At 39.2% G+C, this 24665-nt stretch overlaps 1 protein-coding gene across 1 annotated transcript; it reads right to left on the bottom strand.

The window, feature by feature from the left end:
* Window positions 1–18010: 18010 nt before the first annotated feature.
* LOC140356360 (ceramide synthase 2-like) lies at window positions 18011–23704 on the bottom strand. The gene is made up of 10 exons (XM_072441235.1): window positions 23511–23704; window positions 22441–22558; window positions 21540–21658; window positions 21406–21463; window positions 21191–21241; window positions 20961–21053; window positions 20060–20188; window positions 19026–19135; window positions 18793–18946; window positions 18011–18521 (listed from the first exon to the last, which is right to left on the bottom strand). The coding sequence occupies exons 1-10, from the start codon at window positions 23675–23677 to the stop codon at window positions 18312–18314; spliced, it is 1209 nt and encodes a 402-aa protein (XP_072297336.1). The 5' UTR covers window positions 23678–23704; the 3' UTR covers window positions 18011–18311.
* Between the last annotated feature and the right edge of the window lie 961 nt (window positions 23705–24665).

The following is a 24665-nucleotide window of genomic DNA, read 5'->3' on the forward strand; positions in this document are numbered from 1 at the left end:
TTCGCCGCACAGAGACCGTGAGAGGTATCAATGTAATTTGGATAACTTTTGATGTCCCACTCCTCAGTAGCATTTTCACCAAATTTCAGCTTTTTAGGGCCAACGCCCTGGGAGGAGTTCGTAAAAGTACGACGTTTGGAAAAACTCCGAAGTCATGTTTAGCCATTTTTGAAGCAATATGGCCGACATTTGGTTGGGCGGACGGCGTTGCCGTAATAATATTTTTTACTTCTCTTGTCACCATCTACCTCTGCGCCAAATTTCATGATTCTACGATCAGATTTTTTTTGGGTCATTTCCCATCTCTCAATGCATTTTTGGTACATTTGGGGGCGCTTACGCGCCAATTTTTTTTATTTTAGAAAAGGGAAATAGCCAGAATGTAGAGAGGCACGATTTTTAGAGGTGTGCAAATTTTTGTGACTTTTCGTCAATGTTCACTGGGTGAAAAATAGGGGGGTTGGTCCCGAGAAGAAGAAAGAATAATATTCCGATGCAAAAACAATGTTTCCCATTTTTCAAATATCATAAACTATACATTTTCGGAAAGCGCTCGCGCTTTCCTACCTCATGGTGTGGGTCCCTGGTCACTGACGGGTACTTTCGTTAATTTTGAGTGGGCTCCGCCCACTTTGTGTTTTTGGCCCTCTATACAGTAATAATGTTCAATTTTTGCATTACATGCTTATATGCACGGAACATGCAAGAGATGGGGAACGTATTCGTGAGCTACTTAGCGCAAATGAGTGCTTTATATGGGGATGACGACCGCTTCGCGGTCGTCATCTCAATGTAAAGTGCTCGTTTAGTGCGCACTTTTGCACGGGCTTCGCCCGTTTACAACGGTAATGTTCCATTTTCCTACTACTAATTAGTATGCACGGGGCGTGCATGAGTGAAGGAGTGCGTCAGTGAGTGTTTGGAAGTGGGCGAGCGCTTCGCGCTCGATTTCGTGCGCACTACGTGCGCACTTTCGCAGCCGTGCTTCGCACGGCCTTACGAGATTAATAGGCCTCTCGCCAGCTTGTGGCGCTCGGGCCTGATAATAATATTTTTAGCAAAAACAATATAGCCGTTTCCACTATAACAACAAAATATAGCCGCAAGCGGCAATGATCGGCCCTCGCCACGCCGCCGCCACACTGCCGCCACGCCGCAAGAGGAGGGGGCGCTTACGCGCCCCAATTGTCCTTTTATTACGCTAAACATAACTAAACATTTAACCTCCATATAAAATCTGTAGGGGGCGCTGTGGCGCCAAATGAATTTATTTCACTTCAAGTAGGTTTAGGGCAAAGAGTTTAACAACTGATTCTAATTTGACGCAATTCGGACTTTATCTGCGCAAACGGCAGAAATTTTAAATATGGGAGATTTCTGAAATTCTAGCTACAGTTTGCGGCTTCACCGCACAGAGACCGTGGGAGGTATCAATGTAATTTGGATAACTTTTGATGTCCCACTCCTCAGTAGCATTTTCACCAAATTTCAGCTTTTTAGGGCCAACGCCCTGGGAGGAGTTCGTAAAAGTACGACGTTTGGAAAAACTCCGAAGTCATGTTTAGCCATTTTTGAAGCAATATGGCCGACATTTGGTTGGGCGGACGGCGTTGCCGTAATAATATTTTTTACTTCTCTTGTCACCATCTACCTCTGCGCCAAATTTCATGATTCTACGATCAGATTTTTTTTTGGGTCATTTCCCATCTCTCAATGCATTTTTGGTACATTTGGGGGCGCTGACACGCCAATTTTTTTTATTTTAGAAAAGGGAAATACCCAGAATGTAGAGAGGCACGATTTTTAGAGATGTGAACATTTTTGTGACTTTTCGTCAATGTTCACTGGGTAAAAAATAGGGGGGTTGGTCCCGAGAAGAAGAAAGAATAATATTCCGATGCGAAAACAATGTTTCCCATTTTTCAAATATCATAAACTATACATTTTCGGAAAGCGCTCGCGCTTTCCTACCTCATGGTGTGGGTCCCTGGTCACTGACGGGTACTTTCGTTAATTTTGAGTGGGCTCCGCCCACTTTGTGTTTTTGGCCCTCTATACAGTAATAATGTTAAATTTTTGCATTACATGTTTATGTGCACGGAACATGCAAGAGATGGGGAACGTATTCGTGAGCTACTTAGCGCAAATGAGTGCTTTATATGGGGATGACGACCGCGAAGCGGTCGTCATCCCCATATAAAGTATCTCAATGTAAAGTGCTCGTTTAGTGCGCACTTTTGCACGGGCTTCGCCCATTTACAACGGTAATGTTCCATTTTCCTACTACTAATTAGTATGCACGGGGCGTGCATGAGTGAAGGAGTGCGTTAGTGAGTGTTTGGAAGTGGGCGAGCGCTTCGCGCTCGATTTCGTGCGCACTACGTGCGCACTTTCGCAGCCGTGCTTCGCACGGCCTTACGAGATTAATAGGCCTCTCGCCAGCTTGTGGCGCTCGGGCCTAATTATACATCGTTTGAAAGCTCTAAGCCTTCCCGATGCCGCCATAGGGTGGAATCATCATTACGAGCGCTTACGCGCTCGTCACTCCCTATTCCGTTGGGATGCCCCGCCCACTCCCCATAGACTTCCATTGATTTGAGCAGATACAAGCATGGCCCATGCCTGCGGCATGGATTCTCGCGTACGGGACGATGCCAGGAGGGTTTTTGGAGGAATGCAGCGCTTCGCGCTGCTGTTGTCAACAATTAGTGAATGGGCTACGCCCATTCACTAATTGTTGACTATTTCTGTCATAGCAGGAGTAAGTATGCATGATCCATGCCTTCGGCATGGGCTAGTTCACTGTACTTGCCAGGGGCGACGGGGCACCAAACATGCGGGCGCAGCCCGCATGTTTGGTAAGACAGTTGCAACGCTGCCTTCGGCAGCGTTGCGGGAGCAATAGGCCCTCCGCCCTGCTGGGGCTCGGGCCTAATAATATTCCGATGCGAAAACAATGTTTCCCATTTTTCAAATATCATAAACTATACATTTTCGGAAAGCGCTCGCGCTTTCCTACCTCATGGTGTGGGTCCCTGGTCACTGACGGGTACTTTCGATAATTTTGAGTGGGCTCCGCCCACTTTGTGTTTTTGGCCCTCTATACAGTAATAATGTTCAATTTTTGCATTACATGCTTATATGCACGGAACATGCAAGAGATGGGGAACGTATTCGTGAGCTACTTAGCGCAAATGAGTGCTTTATATGGGGATGACGACCGCTTCGCGGTCGTCATCTCAATGTAAAGTGCTCGTTTAGTGCGCACTTTTGCACGGGCTTCGCCCGTTTACAACGGTAATGTTCCATTTTCCTACTACTAATTAGTATGCACGGGGCGTGCATGAGTGAAGGAGTGCGTTAGTGAGTGTTTGGAAGTGGGCGAGCGCTTTCGCGCTCGATTTCGTGCGCACTACGTGCGCACTTTCGCAGCCGTGCTTCGCACGGCCTTACGAGGTTAATAGGCCTCTCGCCAGCTTGTGGCGCTCGGGCCTAATAATAATAATAATATAAATATGACATAACTCTGAATGAGTACTAAACTCCTGAATGACCATATACAGCATCTACACTGTCCCAGTCAGTATGGCACCGTTAAACCTCTCAGTACATTTTATTGGCCAGTGTCCCAGCTCATGTTATGCTGTAGTTCTATCTGCACCATGAGCACACCGTGTGCAGAGGCTGTCCTTAGATCTCCCAGACTTCATTTTCTGACAGCAAACAACTTCAGCTATCACAGATGTATGCCAAAGTTCAGAAATGAAAACTATGTACTGTTTCTGATATAGTATAGTACAGTGAAGCCTAAGGTTGATGATAAGAGGGGAGCGAGACCACCACAGAGACCCACTACTTTTTATTAACTCAAATCGCTTAAGTAATTGATTTCTCCCATAGGAGTTTGTCACTATGGTCTTTGTGATACAATACCTGGCTTTTCACCTGGAAAGGTGATTATACGTTGCTATGTGACTATGGAGCAATGATCCTCCTCTGATGAATCTGCCCCTGGACATAAGGATTCTTGTCCTTGGCCCAAGCCCAGCCCTTATATAAAGCTCTTATATAAATCTATATGTGCTCGGTTTGTGTAACAGTGCAAACAGAAAAACTTATGGATCACATGGCTGACAGGGGTAATATTATCCTCAATGCAAACAAAGCAGAAACAGTCCATTATACATCCAAGTAAACTTTTTATGATAATGAGGAGGTAAGAAAGTTGTCCGTTGAGTTTAATTTAAACTTTCTTCTTGTGCCTAGACCAAGCCTCAATAAATGTAAATCAGCATGCAAGGAAACAACCGTTGCATTTCTAATTCCTTCAAAACTAGAGCAACCTAAAACTATTAATCTGAATGTATTCTTATAAGAAAACTGTAATCAATATGAGGTCATCGATAGAGTTCAAATGAAAGCAGTTTTTGTGAGAGTACATTGTATTAGCTTCCCTCCTATCTACCTTTGGTTTAGTGATGGTGTTAACTTAACTGTAGTATGTAGTAAAAGACTTTGTTTGTCTTTATCAACACATCTGCAGTTTATTCTAGCCTTCACACCCAATTCTTGTCATATCCCCCTCAGTCATAGTGGTCTAAACCTGCTTCACTCTAATTCACTGCATTGATTTACACAGACATAAGCCTAAACTGAGTGTGAATTAGCATAATGGGAGTAAATCTTGTTCAATCTCCTTACAGAAAAGCCTTAAGTTAAAGAAAAGCCAAGCAGCAACCGCTCCTCTTGTGTTACCATGTAGTTTACAGGAATAGCCGCGCAGTTTTATGTTCTCAAAGGTATTCAGCGTGTCATCACCGTTACCTCCCGTAACCTTGCAGTGCATATTTTTAACTTTGACAAGCACGCAGTCTTATCTGACATACAACCCCTGCACATCATGCGAGCGACTCCAGCAAGTTTTAGACTTTGATAACATTGCATTCAGAACAAAGTGATAGTGTTTAAACTGCCTTGACAGCATGGCTCTGTGTTGTTGTTTTTTTATCTCTGTTGATGCTCTGCAGGTCTAAATGTTCAGTACGTGAGCGACACGGCTGGGCTGTGGTGACTGGTACAATACGACTTTGAGAGTAGATACACCGTCAGCAACGAATTCTGACAAAACTGACTTAGTACAAAACTATATAAGTTATAAATAAAGGCCTGTCAGAATACTATATCAACTTTTTATTAGAAAGAACAAAATATTTGGAGCTCTATATTTGTCATTTTCTTTGCACTTTTAGGAAACTTTTTTTTGTTACAATAAGATTCGTGCCATAGAGCATGAAATATGTAACTTTTATGACTCATTATCAATGCCAGCTAACTACAATCAAAATGGTGCTTTTAATTTATTACAGATCATGTTTTTACAATATTCTACGGTTTTGAGGGAGGATTCCCTAAAGTAGTTTCAATACTACTACTATTGTGATGTTTTCTGTTGCACTATATCGCACTTTGAAATTGCGTGACAGTTCTAATCAAGCACACATTGGCAGCAGTAAGCGACAGTTGAACAGGCTCTTGGTAAATGTAATTCACAGTTTGTTCTGTCCTGGTTCGCTCTCAGTTTAGTCTTCGTGTCGGTCCTGTTCTAGTCCTGATTTAGTTCTGATCAAGTCCCAGTTTTGTTTTATTCTCAGTTTAACCTCAATTCTGATGTGTGTTAGGGCTGGGCCGTATCACATCAATGGTCATATATTTGGAGATGATATGAGATTTGGAATATTGTGGAATCATTTTTTTATTTTCAGGCCATATCGCACTGCCCTTGTGTGTGTGTGTAAGTGAGTGAATGCGGTTCATGAGCAGTAGTGCTTGTTTGAAAGCGTCGTCATTTTGGCTGTTTCGAGCTTAATGTAAACAAGATTTGGGGCTTTTCTCGACAACTGCCATAAAGTTTACATTTTGATTTGGCAAAAGTTCTACACCAAATTGCCCTTCCTGGTACCACATTATCCATGCTTTAAACCATGGGACTAGAACAAAGAGTACACCAGCTTGTGACCTAAAATGAGTAAAATGAGCTATTAAAAAGCACATCTGAGTACATAATGGTTTTGGTTACAGCAGATTATTTAAAGCACCACTTTTTCTAGTTGCAAGTTTGCATTGGTTCTCCACACCAGTAATGTATGCATATAAACCTTCTTATAGCCTTTCCACAAGAGGGTGGAACAGCTTTTCTGCTCCTCTCATTGAGCTCCATGTAAAGACGCAGTGTGTCTCATGTTTACAAGCTTGCACCACCCCCTCCACCCGCCTGTCCAGTGTACTCCCCTGAACCTGGCCCAGACGCAGACGGATATCAACGCGCCTGTCCCAAAGCATGACCCCAGCGCATGGTTGCATGACAGGGGTCAAAGGTCAGGTTGGTAAAATATGACTCCACAATGACCTCAGTCACAGCAACACAAATAACTCCAGCAGGAATGAGCTTTTCTGCAATGAGTCAAGAGCCTGCACTTGAATTTGGGGAGTGTGTGGTACAAACACATCACTTTTCAGCAGCTTATGGTGAAGTAACCGTGTGCTGCACATGCAAAGTCCATTTGAACTCCAGGACCCTTGAAGACTCTATTAACAATATAGTATAAGCCTTTTAAGGATAACATATGCAGTATATAGGATTGTAAACTGAAGAAAGAGTCTTTATTTATAAGGATTATCTAACTCATATTTGCATGTGCATATTTCTCAAACATCTGGCATATTACTCAAGTATGTTTTTTACATTCCTGTTAAACCCATAGTGACAAAGTAAACTAATTTCAAACTCCCTGTGCACTTGCAAAGGTCTTAGCTGTTCCCGTGCATGATAGAGAGCATCAAAAAAAGCACAGCAGAGTAGGTTAGTAGCCACAGTTCCAGGAGCATCAATAGAAATGATTTAATGCTTTCTTATCTTATCTTTATTTTATGCCTGTAAGTATTTATTTATTGACCTCTGTTTAACAAGGAATGTCTTGCTGAAATTTAGCATCTCTTTTTTCAGTTGAGTCCTAGTCCCAGAGGGGAGGAGACTAATGTATGATACCTACACAGACACAGGAAAAACATGCAAACTCTGCACAGAAAGGCCCCACGCCGCTTAAGAGTCCAACCCAGGACCTTCTTGTTGTGAGGCCACCCTGTCGCAAATGTCAAGAAAAAGATTCTATCACTGTATCATTTAATTTTACAGCATTCATTTTTGCAGTGGAGACAATTTTACATTTAACGTAAAGCGATGAATTCCCATGCATCACTTTTTCAGATTGAAAAGTGATGCATGGGGACCTTATGTCAAAGCACTAACAAAGCGCTTTCTTACTTAGTTTGCATTGATCCAATGTTTTACAATTAGATGTGGACAGCATGCAGTCTGATTTTGCAGTCAGAACTGCTTTTACAAAACAATGGCTTTTAAAGTGAGAAAAAATCTGCCTATTTTCTTATTGACTTCTGCAACCTGGTTTTCCAATGTGGAGATTCGGTTCTTGGCCTGCTCAATGCATGTCACCCCAAGCTTTTCCAAATCAGCTGCAACCTTAACCACATGCAACATCTTGCAGTGTAACTCCCATTTATGTGGTTTGATCAAATAATATGTCTATCTTTTTTCCATCTTCTTAGCTCACGTTAGTTTGGTTAGTGTCGCTAGAGTTGGGGTCAGTTGCAGTAGTAGCATTTGCAGTGCTAGCATCAATAGGCCTCTCACCAGCCTCCGCAGCCGAAACCTACAGACGATTTCAGATCGTAATCTTGCCGATAGTTTTAATCAACTGGCTTTGAAATGGCAAAAGATTGACATGCCGTGTAAATTGGGGGTTTTGTAGATTAGAAGCCAGTTCAATGTTGACAACTATTAAAGCTCCATTCAAACACAGCCATCATCAGGAAATCCCCTAGTGACTCTCTCTGTGGGTATTCTATACCATTTATGAAACATGGCGTAACTTCAAGATTGAATACAGCAAGAATGTTTCACAGTAAACATATTTTTGTCCGAAAAGGGATAATTCATTATAGCATTTAATAATATGATAGTGAACCAGAGGTTTGAGCTACTGTATATGCTTCTCAACAGGGAAAATTGACACATTCATGTGCCAATGGGCCAAGAGAGGAGACCATATAGAGCCGTGCAGAGTGACCTCTAGAGACAGTGCTAATTCCACCATTCTTCGGTAGTATTTGTTATGATGCTCTCAAATACTCACTTTTGAACCTGCAGAATATTTATACTTACCCCCTTTAACAAACTGTATCTACCTGCGTTGCACCAATGAAATTTCCCCATGTGGGACAATAAAGGAATATCTTATCTTATCTTATCTTATCTTAAATAGCCTCTGACCAAAACCCATGCAAATATCCCACTGAATGGCCGCCTATAAAGATTTGTATTGATACCATCCTTTGCCCTCATTTTGCCAACATGTTGTATTTGTTGGGATCATTTTCAGCTGTCTGAGCGCTCTGTTATGTCTGTGTGAATGGAAAAGTCCAAGTGTACAGTGCAGGGAACATTCTGGTCTCTTCACTACAGCTGCACCATCTGCACTGAGAGGATTGCACAGCAGTAAAAATCGATACAAACACACGTGTTGCAACACTAGCAGTATGTTTTACCTGTGGAAAAACACAGCAGACCAATAGGTTGTGTGTATGTGAGAGAGAGCGCGAGCAAGAGAGAGAGAGAGGCAAATCCCTGTTGTTTTAGTGGAGCGCCTCAGGGAAAGTGGGGGCAGGGACTCGAACAGGGCACAGGAGACATGGAAAGTTACAGGGTGTTCTAAGGTAAAGTGCCACTCAATACGAAAGAAAATTATTGAGTAAAATATCTTTTACTCAAAGTTTTACAATAATTTAGTGGAGCTACTTTTATTATTGCTATTGTTACTGTAACTGCTGATATTGCCCCAAAGAAGAAGCAACTAGGCCACTATGAATGCTTATTAGTACTATTAATACTCATTTCTACTAGGATCATGTACTTCCACTGTTAATACTAATTCCGGCAGTTATCACTATAGTGCTTACACTAGTCCTTTCACTGTTCTCATCTTCAAAAATACCTCTCTGTAAATTGTAAAATTGTTGAACTTTATGAGTCTTTGCTAAATACCAGAGAAGGCAGGCCATTCCTTTAGGTTAAAACACAGTATTTATGAATGTTTTGTAGTCTTGGTCTTCTAGACCCCAGCAAATACTTCGAAGCACTTAGTTCACATTTTGAGCACACCCCTCTGGAACTAGGATATAGTAATAAAGCCACAGCAGCAACATACAAGCTGCCGTTTTTTATCAGTTCTTATGTGTTTTGAAAGTTTAAGGCCCCTGCATGTGCTTTTTGTTTTTGACCCATATTTACAACATCACATGAGCCCATTAGAGACCTGCGCACAACTGTTGAAACTTTACATAAGACAATGAAACTGCATGAATGTCACTGAAATGTAAACAGTGGAATACAGACAGATGCTAGACATGACAACAAGTTTAATGAACCAATCAAGGGACATCAGAAAAGTTGCATTGAAACCATTGTTTGTTGTTGTTTGTTTTTGGTGGAATCATTAAGAAATGTCTTGCGCTAAAATGATTTGTAAAATGTATAGACTAATAGTTTTTCTTGCCATTAGGGAGTTGTGTCTGAAGCCAGGTTGAGGTAAGTAGATTGGTAACAATGCCACTACAATAAATTGTTAAAATGTCACAACATGCATCATGAAATGGCCAGAAAGTAAAATTCTGAAAAACTCTCATAAAGCACTAGAGCCACGTCTTGACGGCCTATTTCATTTTGATAATATGCTTTTACAGAGGAGATGCTCCCTCTTAAACTTACATAATATAAGTATTTAATGCCCATTAAATAAAAAATAAATTAAAAAAATACATATTGTTTAATTAGTTGTATTAAGTGTGTAAAAATGTTTTAGCTGTGGAATGTTTTATCTTTACCTGAATAGATAAAATAGAAATTATGTAAAAATAATAATAATAATAATAATAATAATAATAATAATAATAATGATAAAATCAAAGATCCTGCTTTATGCAAACCTGTTTGAGTTGGCTTAATATTCAAATAGCAAGAAGCAATAGTAGTAGTGCTTAAATGCAAATCAGAACGACCACTGTTTAACCCATTCACAGTAATAATAATAATAATAATAATATATCTATAATCTATATTAATGTGTTCTGTACGTGTTGTCCCCCCTGTCTGTAAATACCCCCCCTTTTTTATTATGTTCAGCGTCTTTGGGTCACTGAAAAGCGCTATATAAATAAAAGTTATTATTATTATTATTAAAGGCCTGAAGAGTGTCCGATATTTTTACAATAGTTTTCTGAATATAAAGATGCTGTTTGTTGTGGTGAAGAGATTACATACATTTTTTATGAGAAAAGCTCCAAGTATCTATTTTCTATTACCAGTGACGATTTCTTTGTTAAGGTTTCATGAAAAGTTTACCCATACTGTGAAATGAACCTTCAAAAGAGCCATATTTATTTTTCTAATTGAGGAAAAACAAGCAAGTACAACAGACAAGCTTCCAAGGCGTTCAAGTGAATATAAAGAGCCATTGGTAACCTGTGAAGAGAAAGTAACAAATATTTGCTGCAGTGACCAAACAACCAAACTGATTACCCAAACTTTTATTCTCTTGAATAAAGCACATCTTTAGCCATAAAAGTCCAGTTAGATCATGTATTAGCCTGTTTTTCAATATATATCCTTCTGATGTTATTCTTCTCTGGTTACAGATCACGCTGTTTCCACTGTAAATAAAAGTGCATGTTTAGGTCTAACATTAGCCCTATAGAGCCGAACTCTGTAACGCCTCATGCACCACAATCAGGCGCTGCCATTGGTCGTCTCCAGGTGATGACCTCATCACCATGTGAACGAATCATTGGTTCGTCTCTTGGTAACCACTTCAATATCTGCTGCTCGGTAACTTGAGCTTTAGCTCGGTGCTCTCCTGATTTATTGTGTCCAGCTGGTGCGATGTAATCCTACCATGCTATTGTGATTAATTCAAACGGCCTTTTATATAACTCCCAAAATACTAACTTTAATCACAAACGAAAGACAGAGACAAAATATGTACTCAAAAGTGATGTTACGAGTTGTTTAGGCACATAGCCTATATTGTTTATAAAGACAAGTGGTCTAATTACTTTTGAGGTTGCAACATTAAATTGTCAGCTTATATGTATTAATTTAGTGAAGGTTTTCACACTAGTCTTTACTCCGTTTGTCCAGGTTTGGGACTGATATAAAGAGTGTATTGGTTCATGACCCCAGGATGACCAACACATGTATGGAATTTACAATTTAAATCTTAAGTAGACCAGAAGTAAATAAATATTGGGTGCACTATGTAACGTTTCTGGTGGAAGTTCAGCCACCGGCTTGTCTCCATGGTGATGCTTTGCCTGGAATGTTCCACTGTACATGGTACTATTCATCTCCCTGAGGTCAAACAGGTCATGGCCCACACAGCAAGAGCACATGTTTTTCAAGATCTGATTAGGCATTAAAAAATACCTCTAATTTAAGAAACGCCAGACCCGTTCAATACCATACTGGGGAGCATTCCAAGCAACATCCCCATGGAGACAAGCTGGTCGCAGGCCTCCAGCAGAAAAGTTACATAGTGCACCTTTAATACTTGATCATTCAACATGAATTTACCCTCTTGCGATTATTATTTTTTGTCATCATAACTTATTTAGGTTGTATACACCGGAAATTCTACAATCCACATTAGCTCCAAAATCCACATCTGTTCCTTTGCCCTCTGACTGCAAGACATGCTTTCCCACACATTTTAATGCTACTAAATGCATGTAATCTGGTCATACATAGCTGGTTTACTTGTCTTCCTCTTGATCCATGCAGCAACAAAACAAACAAAACTAGCCCCCTTTTTTGTCATGATTATGACCGAGTATAAACTGATTACAAAACACCATCCAGTTTTCTACTGCTAAACCAGTCTTTATAATTTGCATATACAGTAGAGTATTGTTGACTGGAAAAAATGCTGGCAGTATTCCAAATGTTTGGACACTTTATTGGCATTATTCAAAATACTGCAAAATTCACTTTTCTCATGTGTTTGATGTTGTTGTTCCTGCTTTGTATCATTGCCGGTGCCTTCTTTTGACCTTTGAACCTTCGATGTTCAAAACAGACCAGTGCTCACGTCAATGCCAGGAGGTTGTTGACAAATGTCGCAGAATTAGTTGTTTGCCATGTCATAAATTGAGGGTTCATGTCACTCTAATGATTGGCCCCGAGTAGCAAGTGCGTAGATCTGTTTACTTTGTGTCAGCTGCTGGAAAGATTCCCACAATTACCAAGCTCCTTTTGAGGTGGTAAATCCAGTTTGAAAAGTGTAATGTGACACCGTGTGAGATGTGCAGGGATTATCAAAGTTTAGCTTTAGAGACACGCATCATGTGCTCCAAAAACTAAATTAAGGCAGTGTGAAAAGCATTGTTTTTTTACCTATTGTGATCGGTCTGAGAAGATTTTAAGTTTTGTTCCTTTTTAAATGAGCTTTTGGGTCAGTAAAGACAGCTGTTCTGCTTATTCTTCATGCTTGGATAATGTAGACCCGACATCTTGTACAGTGGACATACAAATTACATAATTATAGTGCAATGTAAAAACAAATTAAACTCATAATGCTTGATTCTTAGTCCCTTTTTGAACTGCAGATTGCAATTATTTGAATGCTACTTGGTCACCAGGGCATCTTTAACACCAGCCAGGGTCATAGGATAGGATTCCAGGTCAGTCTTCGGTTTCAAAAGCGCAGGAGCAACTTGATCCGGGGGTAAACATCTCCACAGGCCGCGGCAGGCTTAGGTGTGAAGGGGCAGAGCACTACACGAGTTTCAAGGCTATTTGGGTAATGGCCATGTTAAGTGGGAGGGGTCAGCCCGCATACATTTGACACCCATAGGTGACAGAGTTCCAGGGCTGCTCAGTGTCTGGAGTCAGATTAGTTTGCTAAGGCATGGGTAAGTAACAAGAGAGCGGTAACTTGAGAAGAAGACACGTACACTGGAGTTGATCCATGCGTAACTTTAATAGAAGTTCTAGATGCAGACTGGTTTCATTGCTTTTGCAACCGAAAACCTTTAAAAGACTCTTAGGATGTGTTGACTCATGCACACAGGAATCATAATGCCACCGGAGATCAGCTGGAGAAGGAGATTATGTGTCTCCAGAAAAAGATGGAAAAAAACTTAATTAGATCACCTGCACTTCCTGTTTACACAGATAGAGGCCCAGGGCTGAGGGAGGAACTTTGTGGTCGGGTTTTATGACAGCAGAGAAACGTGGGGGTTTGAGTGATGTAGTCAAAGGACCCGAGGACCTCAGGATCCACTTACAATAACCTTTTAAAAAAATAAATACATACATATGTAAATAAATACAATGTTAACCTTTTAAATGCTATTTTGAAATGTTGAATTTGACTCTAAAATTGGGATATCTTTCAGAAAACTGAAGGCGGAGAGTTATGGATTACATTTTTATATGTGTCCTAGGAAAGTTTGACTTTACGGTACATTCAACCATGTACTGTATATCTACACAAGCTACACATGTATATGTGCATGCTTTGATTTGATTTCACATGTCGTATTGTGTAATCAGCTTAGACCAAGCCACAAAATCTATCCTGAAGCTTTATTATCACTGCATAAACAGATACTGAAGGCCTCTTTGCTTTTGTTGACTTTTGATCATTTCATCAATTTATTCTCAAGTGTCTGCTCTCGCTCCGGACGTAATGTGTGAATTGATACAAAAAAAGGTATGACAACTAGTCAAGTTTCAGAATGAAAAGGTGACAGACTCAGACTCGTTCTTAGTGAAAGCTTCGCTCTTACTGCTGAAACTTAAGTCACAGTCGGAAATCAGACTTTTATCCAAAACGAGCTCAAAGAAAATGCAGTCGCGAAACTGCTGTGGGATGCAGAAATAATAATTATTTTTGTATTTTTGTATTCTGCTAATTTACCTAAGGCTATAGACATTTTATTAACTGTAAAACTATATTGAAATTAAAACAGGATGCTAGAGCGCCTATTCACCACACAGCTTTGATTTCTGAACCAGAGGATGATTCACTGTCTGGTGGATACTTAGCAACCCATGAAGCCAATGAGTACAACCCTTAAGTACGGTTAAGAGCGGGGGCTAAATTCAATGTCCACCGGTTTGGCGGTCAGACCTAAGGCTTTGACACAGCAGGAATGAAATGACCGGTAATCACAGCAAATCGACAGAATGAGAGGAAAGAGGGCAAAACTGCTCTGTGCAACATGTGCTACCGATTTCATATTAAGCTCTTAATGAATGATAAACCTAATAAAGCAGCACAGGCTATTTGAGCAGGTGCTTCTCTTCTAGGTGCTGAGCTTGCCTGGGAACAATTAACTCTGTCATGGTTGTCAAACCAATGAAAGAAACTAAACATTTAGAATATTAGAAATATGTTTAATTGAAATCTACATTCAAACTTTTAACCACCAACTTGAAAAAACAAAAGCCTTTGTAAGACTTGTCTCAAGTTGTCTGGCACTTGTCCTATAACAGCATCAGCGTGATCACAGGACAATGTAGACATCTGGATAGTTCCAGTTCACTTCACGCCTACAGTCGGACAGTTTCTATTCAGTTTCTCCATTGTGTAATGCTGGAGCATGTTTGTCCTTGGACAACCCGAAAAAAAACATTTTGTGGACAAGCCAAAAGGTTGCTAATTACAGTATAATAGGCTTTAGATTAGTTAGTTCTCAAAACATTAGATTATTGCAATTATAATGGTGCATCACTGAAGAAAACCCGATCCAGCGATGGGAAGAACATGCAAACTCTGCAAGTCAAATTGTAGCAGCACATGTGGTATTTCAGCAACACTATCCTATAGCAAATAAGCACATGACAAAACACTTTACACAATAGACATATATCTTTTATAGCACGGGTCCCCAACCACCAGGGCAAGGCCCAAAACTGGGCCGCGGGCCATCTGCAACTGGGGTCCAGAGGCAAGAGTTATATATTAAAATGTCCTTTATTTTTGTTTTATTGTCTATTGCTATGTCCCTGTGTTTTACTATGAAAATATAGAGCCAAATATGCATCAAGTATTGGTAATAAGACAATTACAAAAGATTTTGAAGAAGGGTTTGAACACATTGAATGCTGTTGTTACTGGCCAGGCCCTCTTCAGCCTGTCCCTAACAAGAAAATTCTGATCGTACAGGTCCTTATGAGAAAAAAGGCTGAGGACCGTTTTATAGTATATATAGTTTCCTTTCCCTCCTGTAAAGAACTACAACTTGAGAGGCCTTTTAGAGGAAGTCTGCTGTCCGCGCACTGCCCTCTGCCTGTTTCTATGTTTAATTAAACATATTAAATTAACATAACATGTTTATTAAATCAGAAAAGAACATTTTGTGTCCTTTCCATGACCACGCTCACACAAGGCCAGCAGTGATGTGGAGTTCAATGTGTGTGCATGTGTGTGTAGGTGAGCTGACTAGGGAGGTTTTTTCTTTAACTGATAGTTGTACAGTTATAAAGTTATAAACAAAAATGGTCAAACTGGATAAACATAGGTATGGTTTTGTTGTAAAATGTTGAATATAATCATGTTAACTACATTTTAGTGAAACGTGTAGTCTAACCTCTACACAGTTTAAGACAAAGACAAGTGTATGATTACATTAGACAGTTACAGTTTTTATGTGACCCATAATTAATAACCATTCTAGCTAACTAAAATAGTCTATAACAGCCACAGATGAAGCCATTTATACTAAAACCTGCTGTACAAATGATAGATCGATGGTGATCATACATTTTTTTCATATAAGTAACAAAACACATCTTTACTTTTAAATCATCACGCTTAGCTTCTGGGTCCCATGAGACATCGAGTTTTCTGTGTGTATTTGTTGTTATGTGTTTTTGGCCCGTAGGCTTTATTCAACAGGACAGTGCAGCATGAAATGGGAATGAGACTGCGAAATGACATGCAGCAAATTCGTGAGAGCCTGCTCCACATGGCAGGCATATGTGCAATCCACTCTACCACGTGGCACTAGTGTAAAATTTTTTCAGATGGGTTCGATATATATATAACATAAAACTGCATATAAATTAGTAAACATATAAATTTATAAATTAAAAAATACATGTACCTAGGAAAGTATTAATAACTATTTCTTTCAGTGGTCTGTGTGTTTTTTTTTGGAAGCATTGTAGACAGACAGGAAATTAAACCCACAGGGAGCAAACAAGTAAAGGACTCTTAATATTAAACATATTTAAAAGTATATCGAGGACGTCTTCCCTACAAAGACAATAAAAAATACCCTCAACTTTGTAAACTCTAACTTCAAAACCTAAGACGAGACAAACCTTCACTGAAGGCAGAATAGTGAATGTTTTCCTCAGGGTTTTATTTCTGGATTTGGATGTCTCATGATCAGGCCCATGTGCCTGCCACATGGAGAACTGCATGTTGAAAATCTTAAAAAAACAGTGGTGTCCAATAATAATAGTTTTTCACAATGTGTGATTCATGAAGAACCAGATTTGTTGGGTTTATACTGACAAATGAAAGCAAAAAAAGCTAGTTTATGTGAAACTCATTCAATAACCTTGACAAGACATATGCATCTCTGAATAACTGCATTTATCAACTATCTAAAACTATATTAATAAATAATTACAAGGCAATTGAGAAGGGTCCATTAAATTCATCTTCAATCTTGAAATAATAGGCAAACGGCAGATGGTTTGTTTGATCTGGTAAAAATACCTTTATGCCTGTAAGTAATGACTTATACTTATAACTCATTACTGTTCAGCATAAATGACATAACAGATTCTCATAATCGTGTAGATTGTCTCTGCGTAGCCGTGGTCAGCCTAAGGCACTGCCGCCTGTAAAACCTGTGCGACAGCGCGGACTGGTGGACAGAGTTTGTATTACATGTCCTTTTTTTTTTTACCTTTCTATCACATATAAAGCAGAATGTGTGATGAACAGAAATAATAATTTTAAGACACAAGCCCATTTTCAGATTCAGATTTGTTTTTGTTTGTTGTAAAATTAAATCAGAATCAGAAAAGGTTTATTGGCATTGTCAATGAACAGAATTCACAGACTAGGAACTTGCTTGTGCGATTCGGTGTAACATAAAACAATGAAGAAGAATAAAAGCAAGATATATCAAATCAGATAAGGCAGGCATTAAAGAAAAACAATTTGCTTTTACTATGAGATAGAAATATAGTATGTACACACATTTTGCAGTTAAATTTAAGTTTGCAGAAAGTGAACAGTGCAGTGAGTGATTCAATTATGGTTAAATTGACAGAGGGAAAGAAACAGTTGGAAAGAGATGGAAGTCTGCAGCCGATCACCCTCTCAGCAGAGCGCGAGCATGTTAGATATGACTCAACCTTCCCCTTGACTTAACTCTTGCAAATACGATTCAGGTTTTGAATTGCCCTACAGAAATCCAGGATCCATTACTCTACAATATTATACAGAGAAATACACATAGGTTCTTATTGTATGTGAGGCGATTTATACTCTCTCATTTAACTTGAGTTATTTGACTCAATTGAGTATTGTGTTAGTGTCATGTTCATTTGCAAAAACAGTTAAGTGCCATTAAAAATAGATTACATTTAATTAGATGTACTATTTGCAAAGCCACACTGTATATATATATATATATATATATATTGTAGAGAGATTAAATTAAACATGAAATGATTAAACATGGTAACATCAAAAGCCCTAACCAATCAGACTGACTCCTCTTTAGTTTCTCTAATATTACATAAAGACTAATAGAATATAAATATAAAAAAACACTGTTTTTGCAAATAGAACACAATAACAGATTGACAGGCTTGAGCCGAACAGTGATGATCTTTTCCTACAGCCGTATGTGACCATTCTTAAGGTAACAAAGGTACAAAAGGCTAAAGTGAAGTAAAGTTTGCCTTGAGTGGCACATGCATTGGTCATGACGCACATGTGTCCACACAAGAACGCAGTCCATTCTGTGCTGTCTGGTACATTTCTTAGGCATTTTCGTGACAGATACTGTATAACAAACAGAAAATAGCTTTTATAACTTAAATGCACTAGTGACATGAAATACAGACAGTAAATGTGATCCTCAGCCTGGCTTTAATCTGAAAGTATTAAAAAAGTTTGTATGGCTTTTCAGAGCTGGTCACATTTGAATCGTCACTGGGCTTTCCTCATTCGGTCGGCGGCTGAGGCTCTGTGGTTGGTCAAATTGTTCAGGACACAACTGTTGGTCAGAACAGAGAGTTTGGAGTTGAGGCTGTCTTTGTTTCTGTCCCAACAGCAGGTGTCGCCCTGTTCAAAATGTTCCTCCTCCTTATCGTCCTCTTCAGGTTCACTTTCATCATCACTGCGCTCATCCTTTTCCATCTGAAATCAAACATGGACAGACAAAACATGAATATGACCACTGAGTGAAATGAAAGAAACTATTCTCATTCAGTGTGGGAGATTACATTATATTTGCATGAGACAGGTAGTATCAAAATTGGTATTGAGCATCAAATATCAAGCTTTTATCGAAAATTCGAAATCTGCTTTATTATTTTCGTAATGTGATTTGTGACGACACCAGTCCTGGGTCAAGAATGCATAGTTTTTCAATGTAAAAAATGCAAGTAAAGAAAGTGCATTTCCTCACCTTGCCTTTGAAAAATTTATAGATCATTCTCAGGATCAAACCAGCCCAGAATAAATGAAGCGCCTGCAGCACCATCAGCAGAACATTGAAAAAGTAGTAACCAAAAAAGGGCTTGAACACCTCCATGGACAGAACTAGAGTGGTGTGGATGATCCTGGCATGACAAAACATAAAACACTTTGAGAAAACATGATGAGCTAATGGAAAATATGTTTTACTATTATGGATCGTACTTGCTTGGGAAGATGACGAGGCGCGTGATCAGAAAAACGGCGGCAAACACAATGAAAAGAGAGTCACATGTTTTTCTCCAGCCTGTGCCATAGTTGAACATTTTCGCAGACTGGAAAAAGTGGGATCAAACAAAACTGTGAGAGGCGAAGTTGTAGAGAAGTACCAAGAGTAATACTCAAAATAGCTGCATATTATTTAGGTACTGCCCCTAGTCAAAGTCCCAGTGATTGCAAATCTAACGTGTTGTCCAATTTGCTATTAATTTGAGTTAAAATGACAATATTCCTAGCTTTATATTAGTGGGCTAAAAATACGGTTAGGTGACACCGATATTTTGGACCGTTATAGCACAGAAACAGGGATATGATTGGTAAAATGTAAGGCGCAAGTTGCCCCGAGGTGATTTGATTGACAACTAAACTATTCAAATCCCCAGGTAAGAAGTAGACGCCGTGATTGTCGAAATAGTATCACGATCGTTAAAACTCACATTATAAGTTTTACTCATAATTCAAAGAGCACAAGTAAGATAATGTATGCTCATGGAAAAGTTAAAGTGCATATACGAGTTTAGACTTACACACAAGCTTTTCCTTAAACGCTTGCTACGTTTTCCCAAGTTTTAACATTGTGACGGTACATTTATTTTGTCAACTGCCAGACAAATATCTTCCTTGTGCATGAATTGTCCCAACATGAATGTGATTTTGTGTAGTGATGACATGAATAGAGGGACTCCCAGTTTTCTTTCACAAACTGACACTTGACTACATAAATTCGCCACACGTATTTTCCCACCAAACTAAGTAAACCTGTCATATGCACTAGCTTCAAAACCTCACTGAAAAACCTCTTTGTCGACTGTTCATTAACTTCCAGAATCCAGTCATGGGACATGTGTAGTCGTTGGCGGCAGGCAGAGAATTAATAGTTTTCTGAGCCTCCAGCCAAGCATGACCCATTGTGTTTAGACCAGAGCCACAGCAGGCTTAAGAACCCTCCCTCTGCATGACTCAAAAACAACATGTGGCACCTCCAGCAAGATGTCCGATGAGTCGTGAAGGAGCATCACCAATGTCCCAATGCGAATGTAGTTGGCGCAGTAGGAGAAACTGAGAAGGAAGATTGTGGCCAAATGGTGGATCACTTGCTCCCGGAAATCCTACAACAAGCGACACACATGACAACACGACAGAATCACATAACAGTGTTTTAACAGAAATGTCAAGATGTCCCAAGAGATTTGTATTTGTCCCACAAGAGGCAAATTACACGGTTGCAGCGTAAAGTACAAGAACAGTTGGAAAATAAGAAATACATGCAATCAAAACTGAATATAAATAATTATAAAAATGCAATTGGTGGAAAGAGTACTTAAAATGTGTACTCAAGTAATAGTATGAATACAGCTGCAAAAGAATTACTTAATAAAATGTATGCATGAAAAATACTACTCAAAGTACTAGTTAGATCAGTCTTTTGTATACAAGATGATTATGTTCACAGTTTAAAGCTGAATAGAGTTTGGCTCAAAACACAATCCACACATTCCTTGAGCTCTGGCCAATCAGAGCAAGCGATTCAGTGCTATTTGTGATGTGAATCATGTGATGTTTGTGGGTGTTGAAAGGAGCAGAGACGCACTGGGACTAAGTGACCTATGTATTACAATTACATTGCTTGAACCATTTTCAATTACAAGTACATGTTTAAAAAAATGCTCAGAAGGTAAAAGTACCCAAAATAGCACTCAATTACAGGAACATGAGTAATTGTAATAATTCACTTTCCACCCCTGCTTAAATCTACTCAATAGAATATTAGAATATACTTTAGTTTAGTTTAAAAAAGGCATAAGAAGTAATCACACTGCAAAAAAAGCCTCAGATTATACCTTTTTATTTGTCAAAATGTACACTTGTTGGAATATTTACCTTCCTTTTAACATCCACAGAGATCCTGAGGAGCAGTGATTCATAAAAACCCAGCTCGAGCATATAGTACCAATAGTGAGTACTTTCCATGGGCTGAGGAGTAAAACACAAGGCGAGATCAGGGTGATAATAAAGAATGTATTAAAACAATAAGGAAGCGAATGAAACATGACCACTTCAGGCTTTATTTCATTTTACAGTGTTACCAAAGTTTAAACATTTGATTTTACCTGAACAGGATATTGTCTCCAACACTCTCTCATGTCCCAAAACCATGGGCGCTGTAAACACAAGAGATCATGATAAACACGATGGAATCTGTATCCACATCATTTAAGCCCTTGCCACATAAACTGAAAAAACAAATGTCAACATATCGAGCCCTGCAGGAAATCCATGCAGATGATGTCATGTTTTTAATGCTTTATTATTAGTAATGACTTACACCAATCAAACAACTTAATCCAGCAATGAAGGCTGCGCTGTAGAAAAAGAATCTCCATCTATAGGACAATACAGAAGCCATTATTGTGCACCACTTTGCATGTTTGCGTAAAGTTGGAAGACATCTAGACCTACGCGGCTTCACCAAACTTCTTGGTCTGACGCGGCCGGTCCTGGTTCCTGCGGAGCCTGAACCATGTCTCAATTTGCTTCTGTGTTTTTCCACACTGTGACATCAAAAGCACGATTTCTTTCTGAAAGAGAGGGGAAGGGATGGGACAGGAGTCTAACCATTTGATTTATAAGAGCTGCTACGCAACATAATCATGTTACTATTTATTCAAATATGGATTATCATTGGGTTTATGGAATATTCATGAATGTAAATCAGATTTTTTTTCAAACTTGCAATTGATTAAGATTCTAGCCTTTTAATTAAGTACAGCACAAGTCCGAAGTGTGCAAATCTCACCTCTGTCTCTGCTCTTTCTAAACCTACAAACACGCATCATAACACTGCATCGCCAGTTCTGATTGGCCAAAGTTCAGACAATACTTAGATTGTGCTTTAAAACGACTTAAGTCAACTTTAAACTGTTCACTTGATCAAGTTTTGCATAAAAGACTGATTAAAAAAGTAACTAGTGCTTTTCGAGTAGCGGTGAGTAGTATTTTTCTAGCATACTTTAAACTTTTACTTATATCACAGCAGTTCTGCACTTTTATTGAGTACACATTTTTTGTATCTTTTCACTAGTGATTATAATTAGTACCACTATTGTTATCAGTACTCATAGTTATTGCGTGTTGTCCAATAGTTAACAGTAACATGGATCACGCTCTAAATATCCATTACTATGTTCTGAAACTAAGCCATTGAGACTAGTTGTTAGTTAGTTGTTAGTTGTCTTTGCACGTTCCTTAGTAGTTTTACCAGTGAAAAGGAACCACCTCTTACAGTGCATTGTCTCTTTGAGGATGTTGCAGCAGACAGCTCAGATCTCATGCACTTTACTCTGGTTTATGATCTACTTACCTGTGTGGGGTTTCTGCTCTGCTGTTTGTAATAGGACTCCAGCTTTGGGGAGGGGGCTGCAGACACTTGTAACCTGTCCCTCACCCCCAAACATCTTCCCATGGGCGGGGCGCAGAACCTGTGGAGAGGGGAACAAAGAGCAAGATAACGGCTCAGTGGTGCTGTTCTGTTGTTACTCTATGTGAGGAATGAGAAGAAGCAACACTCAAGATGCTCAGATTTCATACACGTTGAACACTATATCTAAGAAAGCACAATTTTGACTCCAGAGAGGGAAGATGTCATGATTGTTCGGTTATTCCATAGTCCAACTCTATAGTCCAACTCTATCTGCCAAAAAAATAGACCTAAATGTAAACTTTTTGTCCCATTTTAACTTAACTTTATGTTCAATTTCAGAAAGCTGGTCACAATCTTAAGGAATAGCATTAAATAAATGAGAGATTTCAGAATGGTTTGATGACATTCTCAGTGATCATGAATAATTGTTACATTGTCTTTTTTTCTCACAATAATCGTATCTCTAAAATGTTATATTGTTATAACCAACAAATGTGAAAATTGTTGAATTGTTAAACGAGAAGGAATTCTGATTCAAAAACATATTAATACTACTTATACTATGTAATACTGTGACATAATGTAAATAATCCTGGTGCAATATTTTCTGCTTAAACAGCCGTAAATAAGAGTGTTATTTTTAGAGTATCAGTTTTCTTTATTATTATACTTCTGTGCCTAATCTGTGTTGCAACATTGGAATTGCCCCATTGTAGAACACAAAAAGGTTATCTTATCTTATATTTTGTATAATTAGATAAAATATTATTTGAGTAAACATCTTGTTCTACAGAGAAACAAATAAGTTAAATGTACTTAAAAGAAAGACATATGTTTTGTGTTTTAAATGTACTAAAGTGCTGTGCTACTATAAACTGAAAACAGTTTTCTGATCATGAGCCATGTCCTAGTAAATACATGTTATTCCATCAACATGTTGTTGCATAATTTAATTGTCACATGCTCCAATAAGAAACTATTGACACAAGTTAAACGGCAGTATTTCTCACCTCTCAAACAGGTAACGCAGAGCAACGAAGCCCAAAGCCAGGGGCAGAGTGAGGAGCAGGTCCTGGGGTCTGGGGCGCCATGAGGGTCCCAACCGCTCCATGTCGTCCCAGGTCACACCCGGAGGAAGCCACAACTCCTGCCTCCACATATCTGGCACCAGCTCCATTGTGCTGTGACTGTGAACGATGGTCAGCCTGGAGCAGAAGAGAAAGGTTTAGGGTTTAGTAAGATTGTGAAGGTCAATGTAGGAGCTCAAACGTCTAGCTGGCTTTTTTCTTTTTTTCCCCTTTGAAAGGAGCTTAACTACAGAGTTGGTTGTATTATTGTGGTGAAAAACACAGCACAGCTCTAACTCATTACTGGTTGTTTGCTTGCAATCAGAGGCATTGTATTGACAGCATAAAAGATTATAATTGTGGGTTTACAGTTCCTATTTATCCCCTGCTTATCATCATTAGACTGTGCTATTCCTGCAGCCACAAACACAACACACAGACAGGTAACATATTTGTCTCAAGGCTGTATATATGTCATAAACAAGCCTCACTGCACACTTAAACAATTGGTAGTTGTTGTTTTTTTCTATTTTGCTACTTGTATCAATATGATGTTATAGATTATGGTTGGCTTTAGACTCTCACCTTTTATTCAGAATTCTCCACGATGCTGTAAATGTATCCAAAAAGGTCTTTTCTTGATGGGACTGTGGTAATGGGAGATGAGATGCGCTTTAGTGCTGCTGAATCAGCGTCGACACGGGGAAAAGTGAGCGCGCCGTGGACGTAAAGTCACCTTCAACCATCACGGAGAGGTAACGCACTTTCAAAATAAAACCAGTGCAGAAATATGTCGCATAATGAACAAATGTATGTGTCTGTTTGAATTAATGTTCTGATTTTCCTATTCTAATCTTGTTTAGGAATGTATGAGCGTATGCAATCTCCGATACTGTGTCCAGAGGATGATGTTACAAGTCTTTTCTTTTGACACAGTTCCAGGCTGGTGCGGGTGCATTCGGTGCATTCCCAAAGCTGTGCGGCTAATGAAACACAAGGGGCGTCTCCTGCGCTAATGGGCGGCTTCTGCTCCATTAAACCAGCAGCTATAACAAAGATGTAGTGTATAACATTGAATCTAAACATACTGACACATAG

This window comes from Eucyclogobius newberryi, unplaced genomic scaffold (genome assembly GCF_026437365.1).
Source record: "Eucyclogobius newberryi isolate DKJ021-1_F unplaced genomic scaffold, fEucNew1.0.hap1 SCAF_12, whole genome shotgun sequence".
In the NCBI taxonomy this organism is placed as follows: Eukaryota; Metazoa; Chordata; class Actinopteri; order Gobiiformes; family Gobiidae; genus Eucyclogobius; species Eucyclogobius newberryi.

Coding starts and splice junctions, on each gene's coding strand:
- LOC140356360 (XM_072441235.1), bottom strand. CDS start 23,677: ATGGAGCTGGTGCCAGATATGTGGAGGCAGGAGTTGTGGCTTCCTCCG. Junction 21,242..21,405: donor GATTAAGTTGTTTGATTGGT/GTAAGTCATTAC, acceptor TTGTGTTTACAG/CGCCCATGGTTTTGGGACAT. Junction 19,136..20,059: donor CATCGGACATCTTGCTGGAG/GTGCCACATGTT, acceptor CACTTTTTCCAG/TCTGCGAAAATGTTCAACTA.